At 39.2% G+C, this 21,462-nt stretch overlaps 1 protein-coding gene across 2 annotated transcripts; it reads left to right on the top strand.

The window, feature by feature from the left end:
- The first annotated feature begins 711 nt into the window (after positions 1–711).
- Positions 712–4,355, top strand: LOC307138194 (Golgi apparatus membrane protein TVP23 homolog B). 2 transcript variants are annotated; one of them, XM_079836378.1, is made up of 7 exons: positions 712–784; positions 1,022–1,092; positions 1,839–1,983; positions 2,437–2,526; positions 3,435–3,560; positions 3,883–4,011; positions 4,083–4,355. In XM_079836378.1, exons 1-7 carry the CDS (start codon positions 773–775, stop codon positions 4,107–4,109), a joined length of 600 nt encoding a protein of 199 aa, XP_079692504.1. In that variant the 5' UTR covers positions 712–772; the 3' UTR covers positions 4,110–4,355. The 2 variants fall into 2 exon arrangements, with proteins under 2 accessions (XP_079692504.1, XP_079692503.1); XM_079836377.1 differs by having other exon boundaries at positions 3,883–4,184.
- Positions 4,356–21,462: the final 17,107 nt, after the last annotated feature.

The raw sequence follows: 21,462 nt of genomic DNA, 5'->3' as shown, positions 1-21,462 counted from the left end.
TATATATATATATATATATATATATATATATGGCCTACTATAGCATATCTCAACTGCTTGATTGCTTGTATCATCGAAACATGTTATCACCAAGCTCTAATCTGCCAAATGAATCTTATAAAGCATGAAAATATCAAGATATTATGAACATTAACATCATAAAACTCCTTTGAAACTATGTGAAAAGCGCAATACAAATAACTTACTTGACTAAAAAAAAGGGTAATATTGACTTAAAACAGCTGATATCAAGAGAAGCAGAACTCTTTTCATCTTGGACTTTGTTAACCTTTTACTCTAGTTTCAGAACAGCTTATCATCACTTTTATTATATCTATATTAGTTCAAAAAACCTTTTGTTTGGGCAGGACCGGTGCTGAAGCTGCATGTCGACGGGGTTGTCACGTGATGGCTGGTGTCTTTCTAACCGCTGAGTCAGATAATCGACCAATCACAATCGTTTCTGAATAATACTGGCGATTAATGTTTAAAAATTATTTCATGATATTTCTGGGGTATATTTCCTTTGTTTCTTACATATGTAAGAATCTTTCTATATCATACATTTTACTAATTATACTCTGTACTATAAAAATATAAAAAAATAAGGTTAAAACGTCGTGAGATTTGCCTGTGATTCTTTGAGGAATCATTATTTGAGCCACCAAGCGCCCCCTACAGGAAGTAAAGCTCAAATGAAATATTAGTAGCGTTTGCTTCTCATAGAGTGTTTACATACACGTCAGCAGGAAATAAGACTACCTGCGCCAGCATGATCAGACAGGTGAGCTGTCACTTATATTTCCTTTAAAGACATCTCTTATGAAAGAGCCCTAATGTGCCTATGTGATTCCTAGGTCGAGTTTTGCAACTGCTGTCAAGTTTAAGTGCAGCTCTGCATGCATCTGCTGTCAAGTCTGCATGACTTGTGTATGAAGGATCGTTGCACTAGGCTATAACCTCAAAAAACTCTCTATTGAGACAAAAGATGTGCTGAACTGATACATAATTTGTTTTTAAGGACTCTCAGGGTGAAGTGCCATTATTCCATGAGGATGAAACCGCATTTAGGGAGAGGAAATCAAATATCAAGTGAGTTTTTAGATTTGAGAAAACAAATGGACTAGAGAAGTTGATTTTAAAGGCACAATATGTAAGATTTTTTTATTAAAATATCCAAAAACCACTACGATGAAAAATTGAATGACTAGAATTTTTTTTTATTGACTTGTGTACTTGCATTATCCCAAATGTTTTCAAGAATGTTTAAATCCGGAGAAATAAACAGTTTTATACATGCGTTACCCTTGATTTCCATGTAGAAACCATGGAAACACCAATGACGCCTTAATATGTTTTTTATGTTTCATTAGACAGGTGAGCAACTGTTTGGATCATTCATGGACAGAAACTAATGATTGTTCTACAGCTCAACACAGTTAGTCTTATTGTTTAAATCTGGTGTTGTGGATTTACCGCGAGTACCATGTTTTACCATGCCTAATATCATTCTAGCTTTACTGCAGTGTGAACATGTGTCTCGAGGGAACGCACAGAGTAGCATTATAACATAACTTTCAACACACTCCGATGTGTGTAATATGATAAAACAGTGCTTACCCAAATACACATGAGCAGAAGAAGCGACAGAATAAAAGCTCTGCGAAATCAAGGCGTCATGAAGCTACGCCTTTGTTTTGAATAAGCGACCTCTAACGATGAAAAATTACATATTGTGGCTTTAAGTGACATTTAAAACTGTGATAAGCTAGGTCTCATAGTACACAGAGCAGTCTTTTTTCATAAAAAAATAATCATAAATAAGATGTTGTTTTCAGACACCCTCTGGCCTGTTTCTTTCATCTTTTCTTCCGCACGAGTGCCGTCCTGATTTACCTCTTTTGTGAGTTTCTCAGCCGAAGTTTTATTGCCAACATGGTTACCATCATTTTGCTTCTGTCATGTGACTTCTGGACAGTAAAGGTGAGCATCTTCAGTTTACATTCTTAATGCGTGTTCCTGGTCTTATTAAGCATGTTGTTCCAAATTAAAGGGATAGTTCACCCAAAAAATTTAAAGTACCCCATGATTTACTCACCCTCAAGCTGTATATGACTTTCTTTCATTCAGACGTACACAATTGGCTTTATATAAAAAAATGGCCCATTTGACCATTTTATCAGAAAGAATAAAGGTTGAGGGTGAGCAAATCATGGGGTCATTTAAATTTTTTGTTGAACAATCCCTTTAAAAGTGCTAGTCTTTTAATCAATTTTCCATTTGGGCTGACATCAATTAGCCTGTCAAAATAAAGGTCCCATCTTATATATTTTCTCGTTGAAATGTAAAATTCAATTGAGAATGTGTAGTTAACCTGGTGTTCTCTATGTGTGGCGCATTTCAGAATGTTTCTCTGTGTGTGTTGTTTTCATACAGAATGTGACGGGACGGCTGTTGGTGGGCTTGAGATGGTGGAATCAGGTCGATGACGACGGTCGCAGTCATTGGATGTTTGAATCCCGATCAGTGAGTCTCGCCGCCCACAGCTTTACAATACTGCCGGATATTAAAGATTTTTGCAACTCTGGAAGGCAACCATATAATAAAAATCAAGTTTATGATTGTGACTAACAATACTGGGGTAATGTACAACTTTAATATATAGCTATAGCTGACTTTTATCACAGCTCGATCAAAGTTTAATGGTTTTGTCACTGTTAGTGAATGCACAATACCTTCAGTTATGTAATTACTTTAAAGAGCTAAATTTCCTCTGTTGAGTCACAGTGTTCAAATATGAAAAGAATAGTTCATAGGAAATTCCGGTGCATCATCAAACATATTGACTCTCTTTGTTCTTTGGAACACTATGGAACATTTGTTAAGGTTGTTAAGCAGCAAACCGAATAAAAAAACCCATTCTGAAGTCACATGAGAGCTCTGTGTGAGGTACTGAAGCTGAAAAACAAATTTACCACAAACGATAAAACAGTAAAAATCTCCACCGCTGCAAGTCTCGAACATTATTCTCCAATCTGCATATTCAAACATGCTGATCTTGCACACATTTATGGAGTTGTTTTGTGCTGTTTTGGAGCTTGAACCATCGTTAAATCTTATTAGAGGATTAGTAATATCTGCTTAATATCTGCTAACTCTTTATTTCGATGGTCCACTTTAGACATTTTAATAACTACAAGTAACTTTGCAACTACATGTCAACTTATTCTACTAACCCTAACCTAACAGTCTACTAATACTCTAATGAGAGTTAGTTGGCATGTAGTTGCAAAGTTACTTATAGTTAGTAGAATGTCTAAAGTGGACCATCAAAATAAAGTGAAACCCCATTTGAGCATGAGGGAGAATGAATCCTGAGAGAGTTTTATTGTTGAACTATTTCTTTAATTCCTGTTTGATGTATTTTCTTATAGGAAAGCAGTAAAAACGTCATCTCAAACTCTGATTCCCGCATTTTCTGGTTTGGTCTGATCGTGTGTCCGGTGTTTTGGTTTTTCTTTGTGTTTAGTTCCCTTTTTTCCTTCAATATAAAGTGGTTGGTGAGTTTTTTAATTATCTTAAATACAGTGTTTTACTGTGAGATGTAACCTTCCTGACGTGTGTGTGTGTGTGTGTGTGTGTGTGTGTGTGTGTGTGTGTGTGTGTGTGTGTGTGTGTGTGTGTGTGTGTGTGTGTGTGTGTGTGTGTGTGTGTGTGTGTGTGTGTGTGTGTGTGTGTGTGTGTGTGTGTGTGTGTGTGTGTGTGTGTGTGTGTGTGTGTGTGTGTGTGTGTGTGTGTGTGTGTGTGTGTGTGTGTGTGTGTGTGTGTGTGTGTGTGTGTGTGTGTGTGTGTGTGTGTGTGTGTGTGTGTGTGTGTGAGCAGGCGGTTGTGATCATGGGAGTTGTGCTGCAGTGGGCAAACCTTTATGGATATGTGCGATGCAAAGTAGGTGGTGGAACCAAACTGAAGAACATGGCAACTAACTACTTTGGCTTTACGCTCTTCAAAAAGGTAAAGAGAAACACTATCCCGTATATAATGCATGCCTAAATATCCCTGAACTGTTTTTTATTCTCTTACAGGTCGTAAACCAAACAGAGGGACCCTGATAAATAAGAATGTTATTGACTAGTGAGAATTTTGTCTGGTTGAGCTGTGTTTGTTTTTCAATCTTATCATAAATTATTATCTCTTCATGTTTTCACTAAAAAGATTTTCTGTTTTGCTAGTTTGGTCTAACTTGGTGTTGCCTTAAAGTATGTGTTAATTTGTAAGAAAATAAATTGTATGTAATCATTTCAGAAAACACTGTGCTGGAGAATAAGTCTAATTAAAAGCATTATGAAGTCTTCTTCAGTTTGTGGTGTGTATGTGTTTCTTCAGCTGGTCTCCAGGTGTCTCTGTTGCTCTGTTCTGCTGACATGATCAAAGGGGCATTTCTCCATAATCAATATTTGAGGAAATAAATTATTAAGATCTCAAGTGCTAAAAGTGAGAATAGCGGCAGTGCTTAAAAATATTTAGTCCACGTAATTTAACACATAGTAATGCACTTTAACACTTTAACATTTACAATAATTTTTATTACGGTATGAATAAACATAATTTTATTTTACATTACAAATCATTTTACTAACTTTCGATGATTAGTCACTTTGCACAGCTAGGATAGAAGTCTAAATTGTTTATTACCTGCTCAATTTTACTCTCATAAGATCAATCATGAGTCAAACATTTGAAAAGCTTTTAGTCAATATATGAATGTTTTTATGAGCTGTTATGAGCCTCACAGTTGTTCGCCTGATGAATTGTGTATGCTATTGTGTTGAAGCATCTGTGCACAGTAAAATTTGACTTCTCAAATGACAACTTTTGTTAGATCGCTGCACTATAACATTCAGAAATAGATCAGAGTGTACACATGGTTTTATGAATTTAGAGAATATATGAACAAACAACCATCACGAGCAGCCACTTAAGAGTGATTTATAGTAGCTAATAGTTCAGATCAATGAAAAGTCTAGTTTTAAAGGCTCTCAGCTATCAGTCCACTGTCCTGCCCTCTGCTCCACTCCAGACCATGTGATTTCTACATGCAGTAATTAATACATTTTATAATCAAATGTACCTATATATATATATATATATATATATATATATATATATATATATATATATATATATATATATATATATATATATATATATATACACACCGATCAGGCATAACATTATGACAGGTGAAGTGAATAGCACTGATTATCTCCATCACGGCACCTGTTAGTGGGTGGGATATATTAGGCAGCAAGTGAACATTTTCCCCTCAAAGTTGATGTGTTAGAAGCAGGAAAAATGGGCAAGCGTAAGGATTTTAGTGAGTTTGACAAGGGCCAAATTGTGATGGCTAGACGACTGGGTCAGATCATCTTCAAAACTGCAGCTTTTGTGGGGTGTTCCCGGTTTGCAGCGGTCAGTATCTATCAAAAGTGGTCCAAGGAAGGAACAGTGGTGAACCGGTGACAGGGTCATGGCTCATTGATGCACGTGGGAGCGAAGGCTGTAGCTCAAAACTGCTCAAGAAGTTAATGCTGGTTCTGATAGAAAGGTGTCAGAATACACACTGCATCACAGTTTATTGTGTATGGGGCTGCATAGCCACAGACCAGTCAGGGTGTCCATGCTGAGCCCTGTCCACCGCCGAAAGCACCAACAGTGGGCACGTGAGCATCAGAACATTGTTGCAGACCAAGTACAGCCTTTCATGGAAATGTTATTCCCTGGTGGCTGTGGCTCTTTCAGCAGGATAATGCGCCCTGACCCAAAGCAAAAATGGTTCAGGAATGTTTTGAGGAGCACAACAACGAGTTTGAGGTGTTGACTTGGCCTCCAAATTCCCAAGATCTCAATCCAATCAAGCATCTGTGGGATGTGCTGAACAAACAAGTCCGATCCATGGAGGCCCCACCTCGCAACTTACAGGACTGCTAACATTTTGGTGCTAGACACCACAGCACACATTCAGGGGTCTAGTGGAGTCCATGCATCGACGGGTCAGGGCTGTTTTGGCAGCAAAAGGGGGACCAACACAATATAAGGTCATAATGTTATGCCTGATCGGTGTATACAGTATTCATGAGCCTGAAACATAAACAGAATTAATTGTGTATAGAGCCGTTGCTTTTGGTCGACATCATGCATTCTGACCAAGGCTTGTTTTTGTTGACATTCATTCGGACATCTTTACTGATCGTTGCACTGGGAGGAAAGATCATCTTCAACCTTTCTTGAAAGGTTTGAGTCATAAAGTAGGCCAAGTGTTGACATGCTGGTTCGCTGCCTTAAGCATTTCAGCTTTCTTATAACCTCTATTCCAGTGAACCAGAACCCTTATTGTCCTCTGTCTGTGTCATGTGAGCACACCAAACAAGATAATGATGATAATGATACAAGATAATGGTACAAGATAATGATGAGACAAAATAAGGCTGTTTTCATCAGAGTCGACACTAGATATTCACCAGTATTGACAGTATTACAAGTGAGACAAAAAATAGTAACGATGTGTTCTGATAACTGGGATGTGATATCTTCACGTTGAACTTCTTTAAAGGGGACACTTTTTACCAGATGTACTATATACGTGTCCCTAGAGTGTGTTTGTGAAGTTTCACTTCAAAATATCCCACAGATCATTTATTATACCATGCTGTAAATGCCCATTTTTGACATATTATACCCAAAAATTCTTCACTAGTTAAATTGATACAAATGTAGGTCCAAAATGATTCAAACACTTTGACCTGATCATTTTTTGCTAAATTGGTATTATCTATTGTGTACTTAAATTTAACAGCTGATTGATTGATTGAAGATAACTATCAAAGTTATCTTACGTTATCAAGATGAATTTGCTCTGACACAGTTCTTGTCATATTTTATTACCTTTATATAAACTATAGCGAATAAACTGTGATCATTTGATAAAATGTTGAAGGTGTCTGAATAAATTTTGGATTGACTGTATATGAATATAAAAAAAATGTATCACACAATTCCATTGCCAATTAATTCAGGAGGTTCTTCTGTAATGTCAAATTGGATAAAACATCAGCTCCTTCATGAAAATGAGCAAACATGGATATCAACTATACTTGCATCAATTTCTTTCCTTAATTCGACTTCCCTAAATTTAAATCTCAACTCAAATGTAGAAACCGAATGGCATATTCTCACTTCAGCCCCGTTAATGTGCAGCACATAAAGCCCGCTTCATCCATCCTCATCCGCACCCAACGCCAAAATACAATCAAGTTTTTGTTGATATCAACAGCTTCTGCTATCACAACCGCTATCATGGTATCAACAATCTTGTCTAATCCCATTACAAAGCACTTTAATCACTTTGCGCTCCATTGCATGCAACAACACGATTGCCTTTTATCTATTACAGCCGATGTCTATCTGACAAATCTGTTTAAATAAGACAATATCTGTTATAGTTAGATCTCTCAATGAAAAACTGATTATATTGTCACGGGACACCAATTAAGTCCTAACAGTAACCTCCTGCACAAATTTGGATAATCTAGACCCTGTACTAGTTTTCATAGATTTAACAGATTGGTTATACATAAGGGATGGTTATTGGACTAAAGTTTTGTGACACCTCAAACCCTTTTGAGTGTTCCGTCATGTGAAAGTAACTTGCTCAATAAAAGCAACCAGCAAACACAAAGAGACCACTCTCCACTAATCATTTTTATACCATACTAAGGGGCCATTTGCACTAAAAACGGTTTCAACTAAAAACATTTTATGCGCTTTGGCTGTTCATTTACACATCAGCTGCATTTCGGTCGCCTGAAAATGGGTTTCAAAGTGCAAGTTTTTGAAAACTATCTGTTTTGTTATCATCTACAAAAACATGCATTTGGGTGTTTAGTCTATATGCGCGTATTCTTTACAAAGGGACATCGCCACCTACTGGTCTGGTATGAGTAATACAGTGTTTTTAGTCGTTTACTGTGAGAACAGGGGTCTTTTTGATACCATTGTACACAAAAAATAGTACATTGTTATCATGTAAACATACCCTAATTCACAGGCTTTACTCTATAAATGTTGTGTGTGTGTGTGTGTGTGTGTGTGTGTGTGTGTGTGTGTGTGTGTGTGTGTGTGTGTGTGTGTGTGTGTGTGTGTGTGTGTGTGTGTGTGTGTGTGTGTGTGTGTGTGTGTGTGTGTGTGTGTGTGTGTGTGTGTGTGTGTGTGTGTGTGTGTGTGTGTGTGTGTGTGTGTGTGTGTGTGTTGTTAGCATTAAAGAAAAAAGGACAGAATGGGTTATGTAGGGATGACGACCCTAAAAATGAATTGTGAATAATGTTCAGCACTGTACTCTTTCCTTGCACTGATGGTTGATCCATATCAATATATAAGATTTATATATATGTGATCCTGGAGCACAAAACCAGTCATAAGTCTCACAGGTATATTATAGCCAACAATAATTAGTATGGGTCAAAATTATTTATCTTTTATGCCAAAAATCATTAAGATATTAAGATCATGTTCCATGAAGATATTTTGTACATATCCTACCGTAAATATATCAAACATGTATTATTAGTAGTAATATGCATTGCTAAGGACTTCATTTGGACAACTTTAAAGGAGATTTTCTCAATATATAGATTTTTTTGCACCCTCAGATTCCAGATTTTCCAAATTGTCCTATTCTAACAAACCATACATCAATGGAAAGCTTATTTATTCAGCTTTAAGATGATGTATACATCTCAATTTCCAAAAATGTACCCTAATGACTGGTTTTGTGGTCCAGGGTCACAAATAATCAATCAATCAACTTCATTCTTAACTTCACTGACTAAACAACCAACAACAGATTTTTTTTTACAGCATTGATTGGGTCATTAATATTAAGCAGCTGCTTTCTCTCAATGATGTAATGACATGTTGATTAATTGTTGCTTTGCAACACATCTTAATTTCTACAAAAATTTCAACACTCATTTGTCATTTCAGCTCTAAGCAGGCTTAAGTTATCAGACACCGGATCCAAGCAATGAAAAAATACTTACAACTCTCCCGTGTGCCGACAAGTGTAAAAATCCACACCTTGACAGAATAACGGCCTTCTTATAGGTGAGTCTCAGACTTTCTAACCCACCTTTGACCCTCGGGTCAGTCGTAATTCTTAGAATACGGGCATTAAATCCTTTCAGCAATCTCTGAATGTCTCTTCGGCAAACAGAGTCCTTCCCATAAATGATCTCATTGGTTAGCTCATTTTACTCTTTTACAACACAGGTTGTGACCTTGAATACAATCCTAGTCCATTTTTCTTCACTCTATAGTAGTCAACTCTCATTTTTGAACAAGAATTACTCACTTGCGTCATAAAGGCAATAACACTTAAAATGAGTCATGTTTTCAAAGGACCCACAGATCCACTTTCAACCCTACAGTCTGGACTGGTTTAACAACTTTACATTTATTGTTGCGCATCAAAATCTCAAATTCAATTGGTATAGAATTGTTGAATCATTATCTTTACATATTCATTGACAGATTTGAGCAATATTTTATTAATATTGATATGAAAATCAACTTATTTTATTCATTTAAAATAACTAACTAGATATTTAGCTATTACTGAGTTTATGAACACCAGAGGAAGATGGACAGACGCCTAACCAAAATTTGAAGACCAAAAAAGTGCAATGATGCATTGACAGGCGGTTGCTACGGTGTTATGAGTTGTTGATAGGCGGTTGCTAGGGTGTTCTGGGTGGTTGCTAAGGGGTTGATAGGTGGTTGCCAAGGTATTCTGGGTGGTTGCAAGAGTGTTACTAGTTGGTTGCTAGGGTGTTCTAGCCGGTTGCTAGGGAGTTGCTAGACGGTTGCTTAGGTATTCTAGATGGTTGCAAAGGTGCTGCTAGCTAGGGTGTTCTGGGCAGTTGCTAGGCCATTGCTATGGTAATCTGTGCATCCATCCATTAAACAACACGTTATAAAGTAAAATATCTAGCTTCCGGCGGACCGCCTTCTGTATTCAGCTGACGCAGAAAATGTAGCACCTCTTGCAGTTCAAAATGCTTACGCTACGTCTGACGTCATCGTCGCGCCAGTTACACTTTTTCTGCGTAAGTTGAATACAGAAGGCAGTCCACCGGAAGCTAGATATTTTACTTTATAACATGTTAAATATGGATAATTTTCTTACACAAACTCATCGCTTCGCTTCAGAAGGTCTTTGTTAACCCCTGGAGCCGTGTGGAGCACTTTTATAATGGATGGATGCACTTTTTTGGTCTTCAAATTTTGGCCTGCCATTCACTGCCATTATAAAGCTTGGATTAGGCAGGACATTTTTAATATAACTCTGATTGTATTCGTCTGAAAGAAGAGTGTCATATACACCTAGGATGACTTGAGGGAGAGTAAATCATGGGTAATTTTCATTTTTGGGTGAACTATCCCTTTAAAATGTTGATTTTCTGGAAAGCAGCTTTGAATCAACACAGACAGCGAAAAGCGTAATGCACATATAATGACTTGGCTTGAGAAGTAATCAGTCTTTACTCCAAAACCGTGCAGGCACCGCTGCACATGTATCACAGGGTTTATGGGAATTTCAACCCAATCTTCTGGTCTGTTACAGTAGATAATTTATATGTGATGATTTTGATATCTTATCAGGTTTACAGATCATATGAGATGATATGGATTATCTCTAGTCAATCTTATAAGATTTCCATGGGTGTGTCCAATTTGGATAAGTAAATGTGCTTATCTGTAGCGCAGCCTTATCAGCCTTTTATCATTATGCTGATGGGCTGCACAAAGCCATTGGAGATGGTCACATGATACGGTGGTGCGAGGGGATTTGAAATGAATTTTTATGAGTTTGACATTAAATTAGTTATGAAACAACCTTGACATTTTGAAATGTTAGAAGTCTGGGGCTTGTTAGCATGCTATTCATTCGCAGTGTGTGCTCTGTTCAGCTTTGTGTACACAGTGTAAACGCAGTAACATAACACACTTAATGAACAGTAAAACTGTTGACCAAATTTGCAGGTGCATTTACTAAGAATTTTTTTTTTTACATGTTAAGTGCGCAAACAATTTTTATCAGCAAGTCATTTTCCTTGTATGCATTTATATGCTGGGGCAATTCCGATATATATTTCCAAATGTGGGAATCTTGACTGCATAATGTTTGGCAATTGGGGAATGTTTTTGCACTCTCCCTTATTTTTTGGTGGAGTTTAGACGCAGGGTTGGTTACAGGAAGGTTGCTGGTTTGATTTTTGCAAGGAAAGAGCCAGTATGCTTTTGAGCAGATGCTTAACGGGGCAGTGTCAAGTATTTATGAGGATCTATTGACAGAAATGCAATATAATATAACATAACTATGTTTTCAGTGGAGTATAAAGATCTTACATAATGAGCCGTTATGTTTTTATTACCTTAGAATGAGCCATTTTTATCTACACACCGTGGGTCAAAAATGTAAGACAGTTGTCGTCATATTTCATTGGTGATTTCAAATATGAAATTTAATCTTAAACTTGGCGAATAGTTTTGGAGCATTTGATGTTTCCCCATTCAAAGAGATAGGAGCTGCACTTGCATGCCCGAGAGTCGTTTCAAAGATGGCCGCCGAGTGAAATGACTTGTCTTAAAGGGATTTTGATTAAAACACAATGATTTGTGAAGGTGCATTGTGTAGTATTTATGAGGATTTATTTACCAAAATGCAATATAGAAATGCATACATAACTATGTTTTCAGTGGTGTATAAAGACCTTACACAATGAGCTGTAATGTTCTTATTACCTTAGAATGAGCCATTTCTATCTCCATACACCTTGTGGGATTTCACCCCCCCAAAACCAGTTAAGCGCAAACCACGCCCCTTACGCCAAAACCACGCCCCGCAGCGTTGACTCACGTCTATGACTCGGTTTCATTGGTCAACTCTGTCACAGCGCTGATTGCTGAAACACAAAAGGGATGCTCGTGTTTGTGTACTAAAATAAAAGTAACTCTTTTATTTTATATTTATTCACATATTTATGTGAATGTTTTTAAAATCGTATTTATTTTGGACACTTGTTAACACAAGCAACTGCACAGAAAAGGCACTTCTTTTTTAGCTCAATGCAATATTTTTATTCATCTTACGCACCTTTTTAATGTTTTTTATATTAAGTTACACAGAATATACAACTTATAAAAAACATAGGCCGTGATATACGATTTTGGCCATTCCTGCAAAGACCTATTGAAGGGATATGCCCTTTCCGGAACGAATTGTTTGAGTAAATGATTCGCGTGGAGGTGAATGATTCGCATGATTTTTTTTCAAATTTTTCCCCCAAACCACGCCCCTTATGCCAAACCATGCCCTGCAGCATTGACTCACCCCCTACCCCCAAACACATTAGAATGAGCATAAAAACTTCTGCCATTTTAAGGTTGATGTGAATAATTCATTGCCAGAGATTCTGACAATTTGTGTCAATTTATTAACCCACTGGAGTCGTTTTGATTACTTTTATGATGGATGAATGTGCTTTTTGGAGCTTCAAAATCTCAAGCACTATTCAATGCCATTACAAAGCTGGGAAGAGCCAGGATATTATTTATAACTCTGATTGTGTTTAGCTGAAAGAAGAATGGCAGATACACCTAGGATGACTTGAGGGTAAATTGGTAAATTAGTAAATTATTAAATAAAAAATTATGGGATAATATTCATTTTTGGGTGAACTATAACTTTAAATCTTCTAAGCTTCATGAACTCACCACGCTCTGAGTTACTCTGCATACGGGGTTGGTTGGAGTATGAGGCCTCTGGAATAGGTGAGCTGGGGGAACACTGGTCCAGCTGATGCATGTCCACTGTTCATAACATAACAAACTAAAGACACTAAAATATTGTTTGACAGTAATATGGTGATTTACATTTTAATATGTTTATTTTATTTATTCTGTGCCTTTACAGTGTTCCGTATATATGTATATAGTTATATTTCCTCTCTTATTTCTCGTCATTAGTGATTCATGTTTTGCTACTGGGAACTTTATTTAGTCAGTATCAGGGACGGATTGACAATATGTGCGTTCTGGAAAAGTCCAGAACGGCCGTCCAACCGAGGGCCGTCGCCCGGCCGTCTGCAAAGGAAAAAAAAAAAAGTCTATGGCTAGCAGAAAACGTAAGGAGAAAGGTGGATGGGAAAAAGTTAAAGAAAAGCGGGTTGCAGTGCAACTGCCAACACACTACATCGCTTAGCCAGACTGAGACTAGAGGACCAGCAAGTGGAAGCTGAGCCTGAGCTTCCACAGCCTGGTAATGATGAGGAGGGACAGACAGAGTTAACTTCACACCAGCAAGAGGTCCTGGTAAGTGCCAGTAGTAGCAGGACACATTAAAATAGGCTGCCTTTATCCCTATCTTAGCGAATTGCATAGTCAGCTAGCTATCAACATGGGCGTGCATGGGGTGGAACATGTGTATTCGTTTTAACAGAATTGGCACGGGCGTCACGGCTCGGTGCATGAATTTACACGGAGAATACACTATATAAATGTAGCAGGGTGAGCAAGTTTCCTCCCCTGTATTTAGTGTGACAGCCTATCAGCATTCCAGGCCTGTCTATTTAAGACCGTGCATCCGCTACCTGAGGGTGCGTCATTGTAAGCTCCGCCCCATGGCGAGGGCGCACCACCATTCAGTGTGGAATTGTTTGGTCTGCACTGCAGCTCTGCGGTGATGTGCAGGCTGTTGTTATTTGCAGGTAAGATAAATCCGATTGTTTATCAGTGTTAATATGGTGGTTGTGGTAACTCTCGTTTAACCCATTCTAGTACTTTGTACTATAAATGCGTCTGAGCAGCGGCGACTCGTGCTGTGAGTAATTGTACAGCTATGCGTTTCCGTGGCGATCACTCGTTACGTACAAGTTATCCTTTTTTAAACTAATATTTTAATCAAGTGAGCTAATCAACTGTTGTTTTAGCAGGAGAATCAGTTCCTTCACGGACGCTCCGCTTAAATGAGGATGGGGCGATTGTCTCCTGCATGAAACGCGTTTGGGACAGCGCTGCTGTTTTGTTGCTAATACAAGTTATGCTGTTACCACAGCTTCATTGTCTACTGTCAAGTTTCTATTATTATAGTCACTGTTGTTGTGAGTATTGCCTCTCGCCTCCTTTGGAAGTTTGAGCGGCTTTGTTGGCCAATCCGGTTTCACAGACCGCCACCGGTTTGACTCTAGTGGCTATACATTAGCTGTGTGTATTCAAATTGAGGTATGTTTATTTATTGTGTTTTGTTTGTTTATCATTTTACTCTGGCGTTGTAACCGGATGCCTGAGTGAATGTAAGTGTGTTGATTTGTCTTTAATTTAATTTGTGACATTTTTTAAAATTGGATTCTGTTATTTTTTTTTGGTTCTTGTTGATTGTTTTCTTCTGTTGTCTTCTTCTGTTTTGTTACAGGAGCGGGGGGTTCTGGAGAGTGAGGTTCAGCTGCCATAGTGTGGTGTTTACACCGAGTGCTGTGTTTTCTTGTATCAAATCTTCACGTGTGGCATGGGCGTGTGTATTGTATCATGGGGAACCGTCTAATCGGACAGCTGGCCACCCTCCAGATACCTCCTCTGCTGGTCATTTTGTGTCATTTGTTTGTTTTTGTTTGGTGTGCCGGAGACAGATTGGTGCACGTTACTGCATAGCTAATTTTGCTCAAGTTTATTTATTCAACAATGATACAATAAAGTTGTTACTCCCTTTTTCTACAACCTACGTCTCTTCACCCATTCTTTATAAAAAGATGACGAACCTGTGCGCCCATAGGGCGTGATTTCCCCGGTTTTCCGGGGTGGCGTAGTGGACCTGTGTAGGTGCCAATCATTAATATTAGATAAAGAGTGTGTGAGATTGGTCCTGCTTCTATTTTCTCCTGCCATATCATCTTAGACTTTCCCCTCGGGTTGCCACATTTGGCGTAGTCGGCAGGGTATCTGTGTCTGGGTGGAGACGTGGTCGTATTTTCTTGTTTTGCTTTGTGTTTTTTTTTTTATTGTAGGATACATAGCAACAAAACAGCAGCCTGTGTCCAGTGGCTGTGATTCCCATTTCCTGTGGGCCTGAGTTCTGATCAGAGTTTTTCCTTGGCCAGATGGTCCTCCTGGTGTGAGTCGAGCCCTCCGTTATGAATTACAACGTTTGTAAGTCGTGAATTGGGGAGTGCTGTCTGTGTAATGGGGAAACGGGTCACTATTGTACCGTCAAGGCAAGTGACTGGCTTAAGTTTAATTTGTTTTATGCATTTCGTCCATGTCATATTCCCAGGTGGCATGAGGAAGTCCTGTATTGAATGAGTGACCAGTCTTCATGAGTCATGTTAGGCTGAGGTTGTCGTCCATGTCATTTTCCCAGGTGGCATGAGGAAGTCCTGTATTGAATGAGTGACCGGTCTTCATGAGTCATGTTAGGCTGAGGTTGTCGTCCATGTCATATTCCCAGGTGGCATGAGGTTGAGTAGTTCCATCGTCGGGGCGACGATGCAAAGGCCAGCGGTAGATTGTAGCAGGGTGAGCAAGTTTCCTCCCCTGTATTTAGTGTGACAGCCTATCAGCATTCCAGGCCTGTCTATTTAAGACCGTGCATCCGCTACCTGAGGGTGCGTCATTGTAAGCTCCGCCCCATGGCGAGGGCGCACAACCATTCAGTGTGGAATTGTTTGGTCTGCACTGCAGCTCTGCGGTGATGTGCAGGCTGTTGTTATTTGCAGGTAAGATAAATCCGATTGTTTATCAGTGTTAATATGGTGGTTGTGGTAACTCTCATTTAACCCATTCTAGTACTTTGTACTATAAATGCATCTGAGCAGCGGCGACTCGTGCTGTGAGTAATTGTACAGCTATGCGTTTCCGTGGCGATCACTCAGTACGTACAAGTTATCCTTTTTTAAACTAATATTTTAATCAAGTGAGCTAATCAACTGTTGTTTTAGCAGGAGAATCAGTTCCTTCACGGACGCTCAGCTTAAATGAGGATGGGGCGATTGTCTCCTGCATGAAACGCGTTTGGGACAGCGCTGCTGTTTTGTTGCTACTACAAGTTATGCTGTTACCACAGCTTCATTGTCTACTGTCAAGTTTCTATTATTATACACAGTAAAATCCCCAGAGTTAAATTAACACTGCTCAGAGAACATTTGGTCCCACTCTACAGAGTGTTAAAGTTAATGAGATAATTGAGAGATTAATTAAGTGATGATTGGCCATTAGTGATGAACACCTGATGATAATGAGTAGAATCACTGAAGGAAAGAGAAAAAGAAAAACACAAGAACTACGACTGACTATAAAAAAGACATTAAATCTCTGAAGATCTCAGCAGAGGAGGATTAAACAACTCCACAAACAGCATTACCAGCTTCACACATTACTAACCAGACAGACTTTATTTCTATCAGACGACTACAGAAGCTCTTATTGAGGTTTAGATGTTGATGTTTTATTGAAAATTAAAGTTGTTTGAAGTTACCATTATTGTGATTAGTGTTTGCTTTAATTGGGCTCTTGACCCTTGACTTACTAACATAAGATTTTCTCTGGCTGCTGTAACTGTTCGTTACGGTGAAAATGGCAAGAAAATCTTGACGCTTGTTGTTTATGATACAGTTGTTATCATCATATAGTGCCTTATTTGCTGATCCCCTGAAAGTCATTGATTATAGGAAACTTGTGATTCTAGGGCAGAAGATCCAGCAATGTTATCATCAGAGAAACTAAACAATTATCAAAACATTTTTACATAAGATTTGTACTGCGGTTTACTAACACATCACACAATAAGCACTTCTAACTCCTGCGAGTTTTACTCACACATAGACATCAAGAATCAGCCTATGAATCTTAACAATGGTGACATGCCACAATGCATTCTGGGTGCATCACGCAAAACTCATCTATGGCTCCCAGAATGCATTGTGGCATGAAGCATGTCACCATTGTTGAGATTCATAGGCAGATTCTTGATGTCTGTGTGTGAGTTCATCTCGCAGGAGTTAGAAGTGATTAGTGTACAATCGATTTCAAAAATTTTTTCAGCTTTTCTGATTAAAACAGTGTTGGATCTTCTCTAAAATCACAATTAAAAAATTAATAGGATATTGCTCAAACTCAGTCGTAAAATCAATGAATTAAATCATTATACAATGATCATATTCTCGACATCGAGCAGCCGACAGCATCTGATTGTGTTTACTCTTGCTTTTCTTGCCATAACAAACTCAGTTACAGCAGCCAGAGAAACACTAACGTTAAAACGTCATCAAACTGCCCAACTAAAGAAAACACTGATCACCATGATGGTCACATTAAAAACTAACAATTTTCACAACAGAATCAAACAAAAAATCTGTTAATTCTCAATAAGAGACGTCTGACAGAAATAAAGTCAGTCTGGTTAGTAATGTGTGAAGCTGGTAATGCTGTTTGTGGAGTTGTTTAATCCTCCTCTGCTGAGATCTTCAGAGATTTTTTTTATAGTCATTCGTAGTTCTTGTGTTTTTCTTTTTCTCTTTCCTTCAGTGATTCTACTCATTATCATCAGGTGTTCATCACTAATGGCCAATCATCACTTAATTAATCTCTCAATTATCTCATTAACTTTAACACTGATTCAGTGTTACTTTAACACTCTGTAGAGTGGGACCAAATGTTCTCTGAGCAGTGTTAATTTAACTCTGGGGATTTTACTGTGTAGTCACTGTTGTTGTGAGTATTGCCTCGCGCCTCCTTTGGAAGTTTGAGCGGCTTTGTTGGCCGATCCGGTTTCACAGACCGCCACCGGTTTGACTCTAGTGGCTATACATTAGCTGTGTGTATTCAAATTGAGGTATGTTTATTTATTGTGTTTTGTTTGTTTATCATTTTACTCTGGCGTTGTAACCGGATGCCTGAGTGAATGTAAGTGTGTTGAATTTGTCTTTAATTTAATTTGTGACATTTTTTTAAATTGGATTCTGTTATATTTTTTTGGTTCTTGTTGATTGTTTTCTTCTGTTGTCTTCTTCTGTTTTGTTACAGGAGCGGGGGGGCATAGTGCCATAGTGTGGTGTTTACACCGAGTGCTGTGTTTTCTTGTATCAAATCTTCACGTGTGGCATGGGCGTGTGTATTGTATCATGGGGAACCGTCTAATCGGACAGCTGGCCACCCTCCAGATACCTCCGCTGCTGGTCATTTTGTGTCATTTGTTTGTTTTTGTGTGGTGTGCCGGAGACAGATTGGTGCACGTTACTGCATAGCTAATTTTGCTCAAGTTTATTTATTCAACATTGATACAATAAAGTAGTTACTCCCTTTTTCTACGACCTACGTCTCTTCACCCATTCTTTATAAAAAGATGACGAACCTGCGTGATTTCCCCGGTTTTTACCGGGGTGGCGTAGTCGACCTGTAGGTGCCAATCATTAATATTAGATAAAGAGTGTGTGAGATTGGTCCTGCTTCTTTTCTCCTCCCATATCATCTTAGACTTTCCCCTCGGGTTGCCACATAAAAATAAATAAAACTCGCGCGAAAATTAATGTAATGCGATCGAACAGTGGAAACATAAAAACAATACATACTCCGTCATGTTGTTCATACAGGACATCATTCAAACGGCAAAGTGTTTGCTTACATTTGTGTACACTCGCAATAAAACAAAACATTGTGCTTTTGTCAAACTGTAAACTCTTGTCAAACTGTAACCTACAACTGTCATCTAACCAAAATCTCTCACACACACACACACACACACACACACACACACACACACACACACACACACACACACACACACACACACACACACACACACACACACACACACACACACACACACACACACACACACAGTGTCTGTATCTGTAAGTGTCATCTTTTGGACATTCATCATCGTATTGCATTGGTTTTCATTTCTTTCATTCATTTAGTTGTATATGAGAGTGATGAGTTCACATTTTCTGCTAGAATGAAGACTAAGATATTGAATTAAACGGGAAAACGTCTCGGTTACGGATGTAACCCTTGTTCCCTGAGAAGGGAACGGAGACGTAACGTTAGTGACTAACGAATGGGGGTTTCGCTTAGAAGCCTATCATCTTCGAGCTTAGAGAAAACGTCCAATGGCGTGCCAATGCCATGGGGCATGTGGAATTTGCATACGTAACTACGCCTCACCGCGTGAGTATATAAGGAAGTATGTGGCAATATCGCATTATGTTACCTGCTTGAGGAGCCAAGACTGAACTCCTGCGTTCCAGGTAGCACAGCTGAAGTGTCAACGGGACGTTACGTCTCCGTTCCCTCCTCAGGGAACGAGGGTTACATCTGTAACCGAGACGTTCCCTTTCGTTCAGTCACTACGACGTAACGTTAGTGACTAACGAATGGGGGTCCCAATATAATCCCGCCACTCAGCTGTCTTCCAGTGCCCTGCGTAAGTGTGAGTACCCTGTCGTAAGACTACAGGGAGTGCAGAATTATTAGGCAAATTAGTATTTTGACCACATCATCCTCGTTATGCATGTTGTCTTACTCCAAGCTGTATAGGCTGGAAAACCTACTACCAATTAAGCATATTAGGTGATGTGCATCTCTGTAATGAGAAGGGGTGTGGTCTAATGACATCAACACCCTATATCAGGTGTGCATAATTATTAGGCAACTTCCTTTCCTTTGGCAAAATGGGTCAAAAGAAGGACTTGACAGGCTCAGAAAAGTCAAAAATAGTGAGATATATTGCAGAGGGATGCAGCAGTCTTAAAATAGCCAAGCTTCTGAAGCGTGATCATCGAACAATCAAGCGTTTCATTCAAAATAGTCAACAGGGTCGCAAGAAGCGTGTGGAAAAACCAAGGCGCAAAATAACTGCCTGTGAACTGAGAAAAGTCAAGCGTGCAGCTGCCAAGATGCCACTTGCCACCAGTTTGGCCATATTTCAGAGCTGCAACATCACTGGAGTGCCCAAAAGCACAAGGTGTGCAATACTCAGAGACATGGCCAAGGTAAGAAAGGCAGAAAGTCGACCACCACTGAACAAGACACACAAGCTGAAACGTCAAGACTGGGCCAAGAAATATCTCAAGACTGATTTTTCTAAGGTTTTATGGACTGATGAAATGAGAGTGAGTCTTGATGGGCCAGATAGATGGGCCCGTGGCTGGATTGGTAAAGGGCAGAGAGCTCCAGTCCGACTCAGACGCCAGCAAGGTGGAGGTGGAGTACTGGTTTGGGCTGGTATCATCAAAGATGAGCTTGTGGGGCCTTTTCGGGTTGAGGATGGAGTCAAGCTCAACTCCCAGTCCTACTGCCAGTTTCTGGAAGACACCTTCTTCAAGCAGTGGTACAGGAAGAAGTCTGCATCCTTCAAGAAAAACATGATTTTCATGCAGGACAATGCTCCATCACACGCGTCCAAGTACTCCACAGCGTGGCTGGCAAGAAAGGGTATAAAAGAAGAAAATCTAATGATATGGCCTCCTTGTTCACCTGATCTGAACCCCATTGAGAACCTGTGGTCCATCATCAAATGTGCGATTTACAAGGAGGGAAAACAGTACACCTCTCTGAACAGTGTCTGGGAGGCTGTGGTTGCTGCTGCACGCAATGTTGATGGTGAACAGATCAAAACACTGATAGAATCCATGGATGGCAGGCTTTTGAGTGTCCTTGCAAAGAAAGGTGGCTATATTGGTCACTGATTTGTTTTTGTTTGGTTTTTGAATGTCAGAAATGTATATTTGTGAATGTTGAGATGTTATATTGGTTTCACTGGTAAAAATAAATAATTGAAATGGGTATAAATTTGTTTTTTGTTAAGTTGCCTAATAATTATGCACAGTAATAGTCACCTGCACACACAGATATCCCCCTAAAATAGCTAAAACTAAAAACTAATTCCAAAAATATTCAGCTTTGATATTAATGAGTTTTTTGTGTTCATTGAGAACATGGTTGTTGTTTAATTATTAATGTTGTAAAATTAATCCTCAAAAATACAACTTGCCTAATAATTCTGCACTCCCTGTAGTATGGACGAAGGACTTCCACTTAACACAGGAATACCAAGGTACACTGGGAAGCATATCCCAGTGAGGGAATGCCAAGATGCCTACCAGTGGGGAGGACTTAAGAGTACACATATGACCCGCTAAGGGCTGCATATGGGAAAACTCTAGGGTACCAGCCGAAGGTGTATTTTTAACCCTAGGGGTGGCGGGGACACGCCAAGGTAAGAAACCCGCTCACTGCGGAGATTTACGGTGAGATACACGTGTGGGGGTCGCCGGAGGGGAACCATGCACACGGTGCACCTGGCCAGACACGAGGGTCTGGGCTCGCTAGAGGGCAGACACACAGGTATCGGCGTAA

This window comes from Gobio gobio, assembly GCF_949357685.1.
Source record: "Gobio gobio genome assembly, chromosome: 1".
NCBI classification, from domain to species: Eukaryota; Metazoa; Chordata; class Actinopteri; order Cypriniformes; family Gobionidae; genus Gobio; species Gobio gobio.
This window is presented reverse-complemented; position numbering and strand designations above follow the sequence as displayed.

Coding starts and splice junctions, on each gene's coding strand:
- LOC307138194 (XM_079836377.1), top strand. Junction 1,093..1,838: donor GAGAGGAAATCAAATATCAA/GTGAGTTTTTAG, acceptor TGTTGTTTTCAG/ACACCCTCTGGCCTGTTTCT. Junction 2,527..3,434: donor GGATGTTTGAATCCCGATCA/GTGAGTCTCGCC, acceptor ATTTTCTTATAG/GAAAGCAGTAAAAACGTCAT.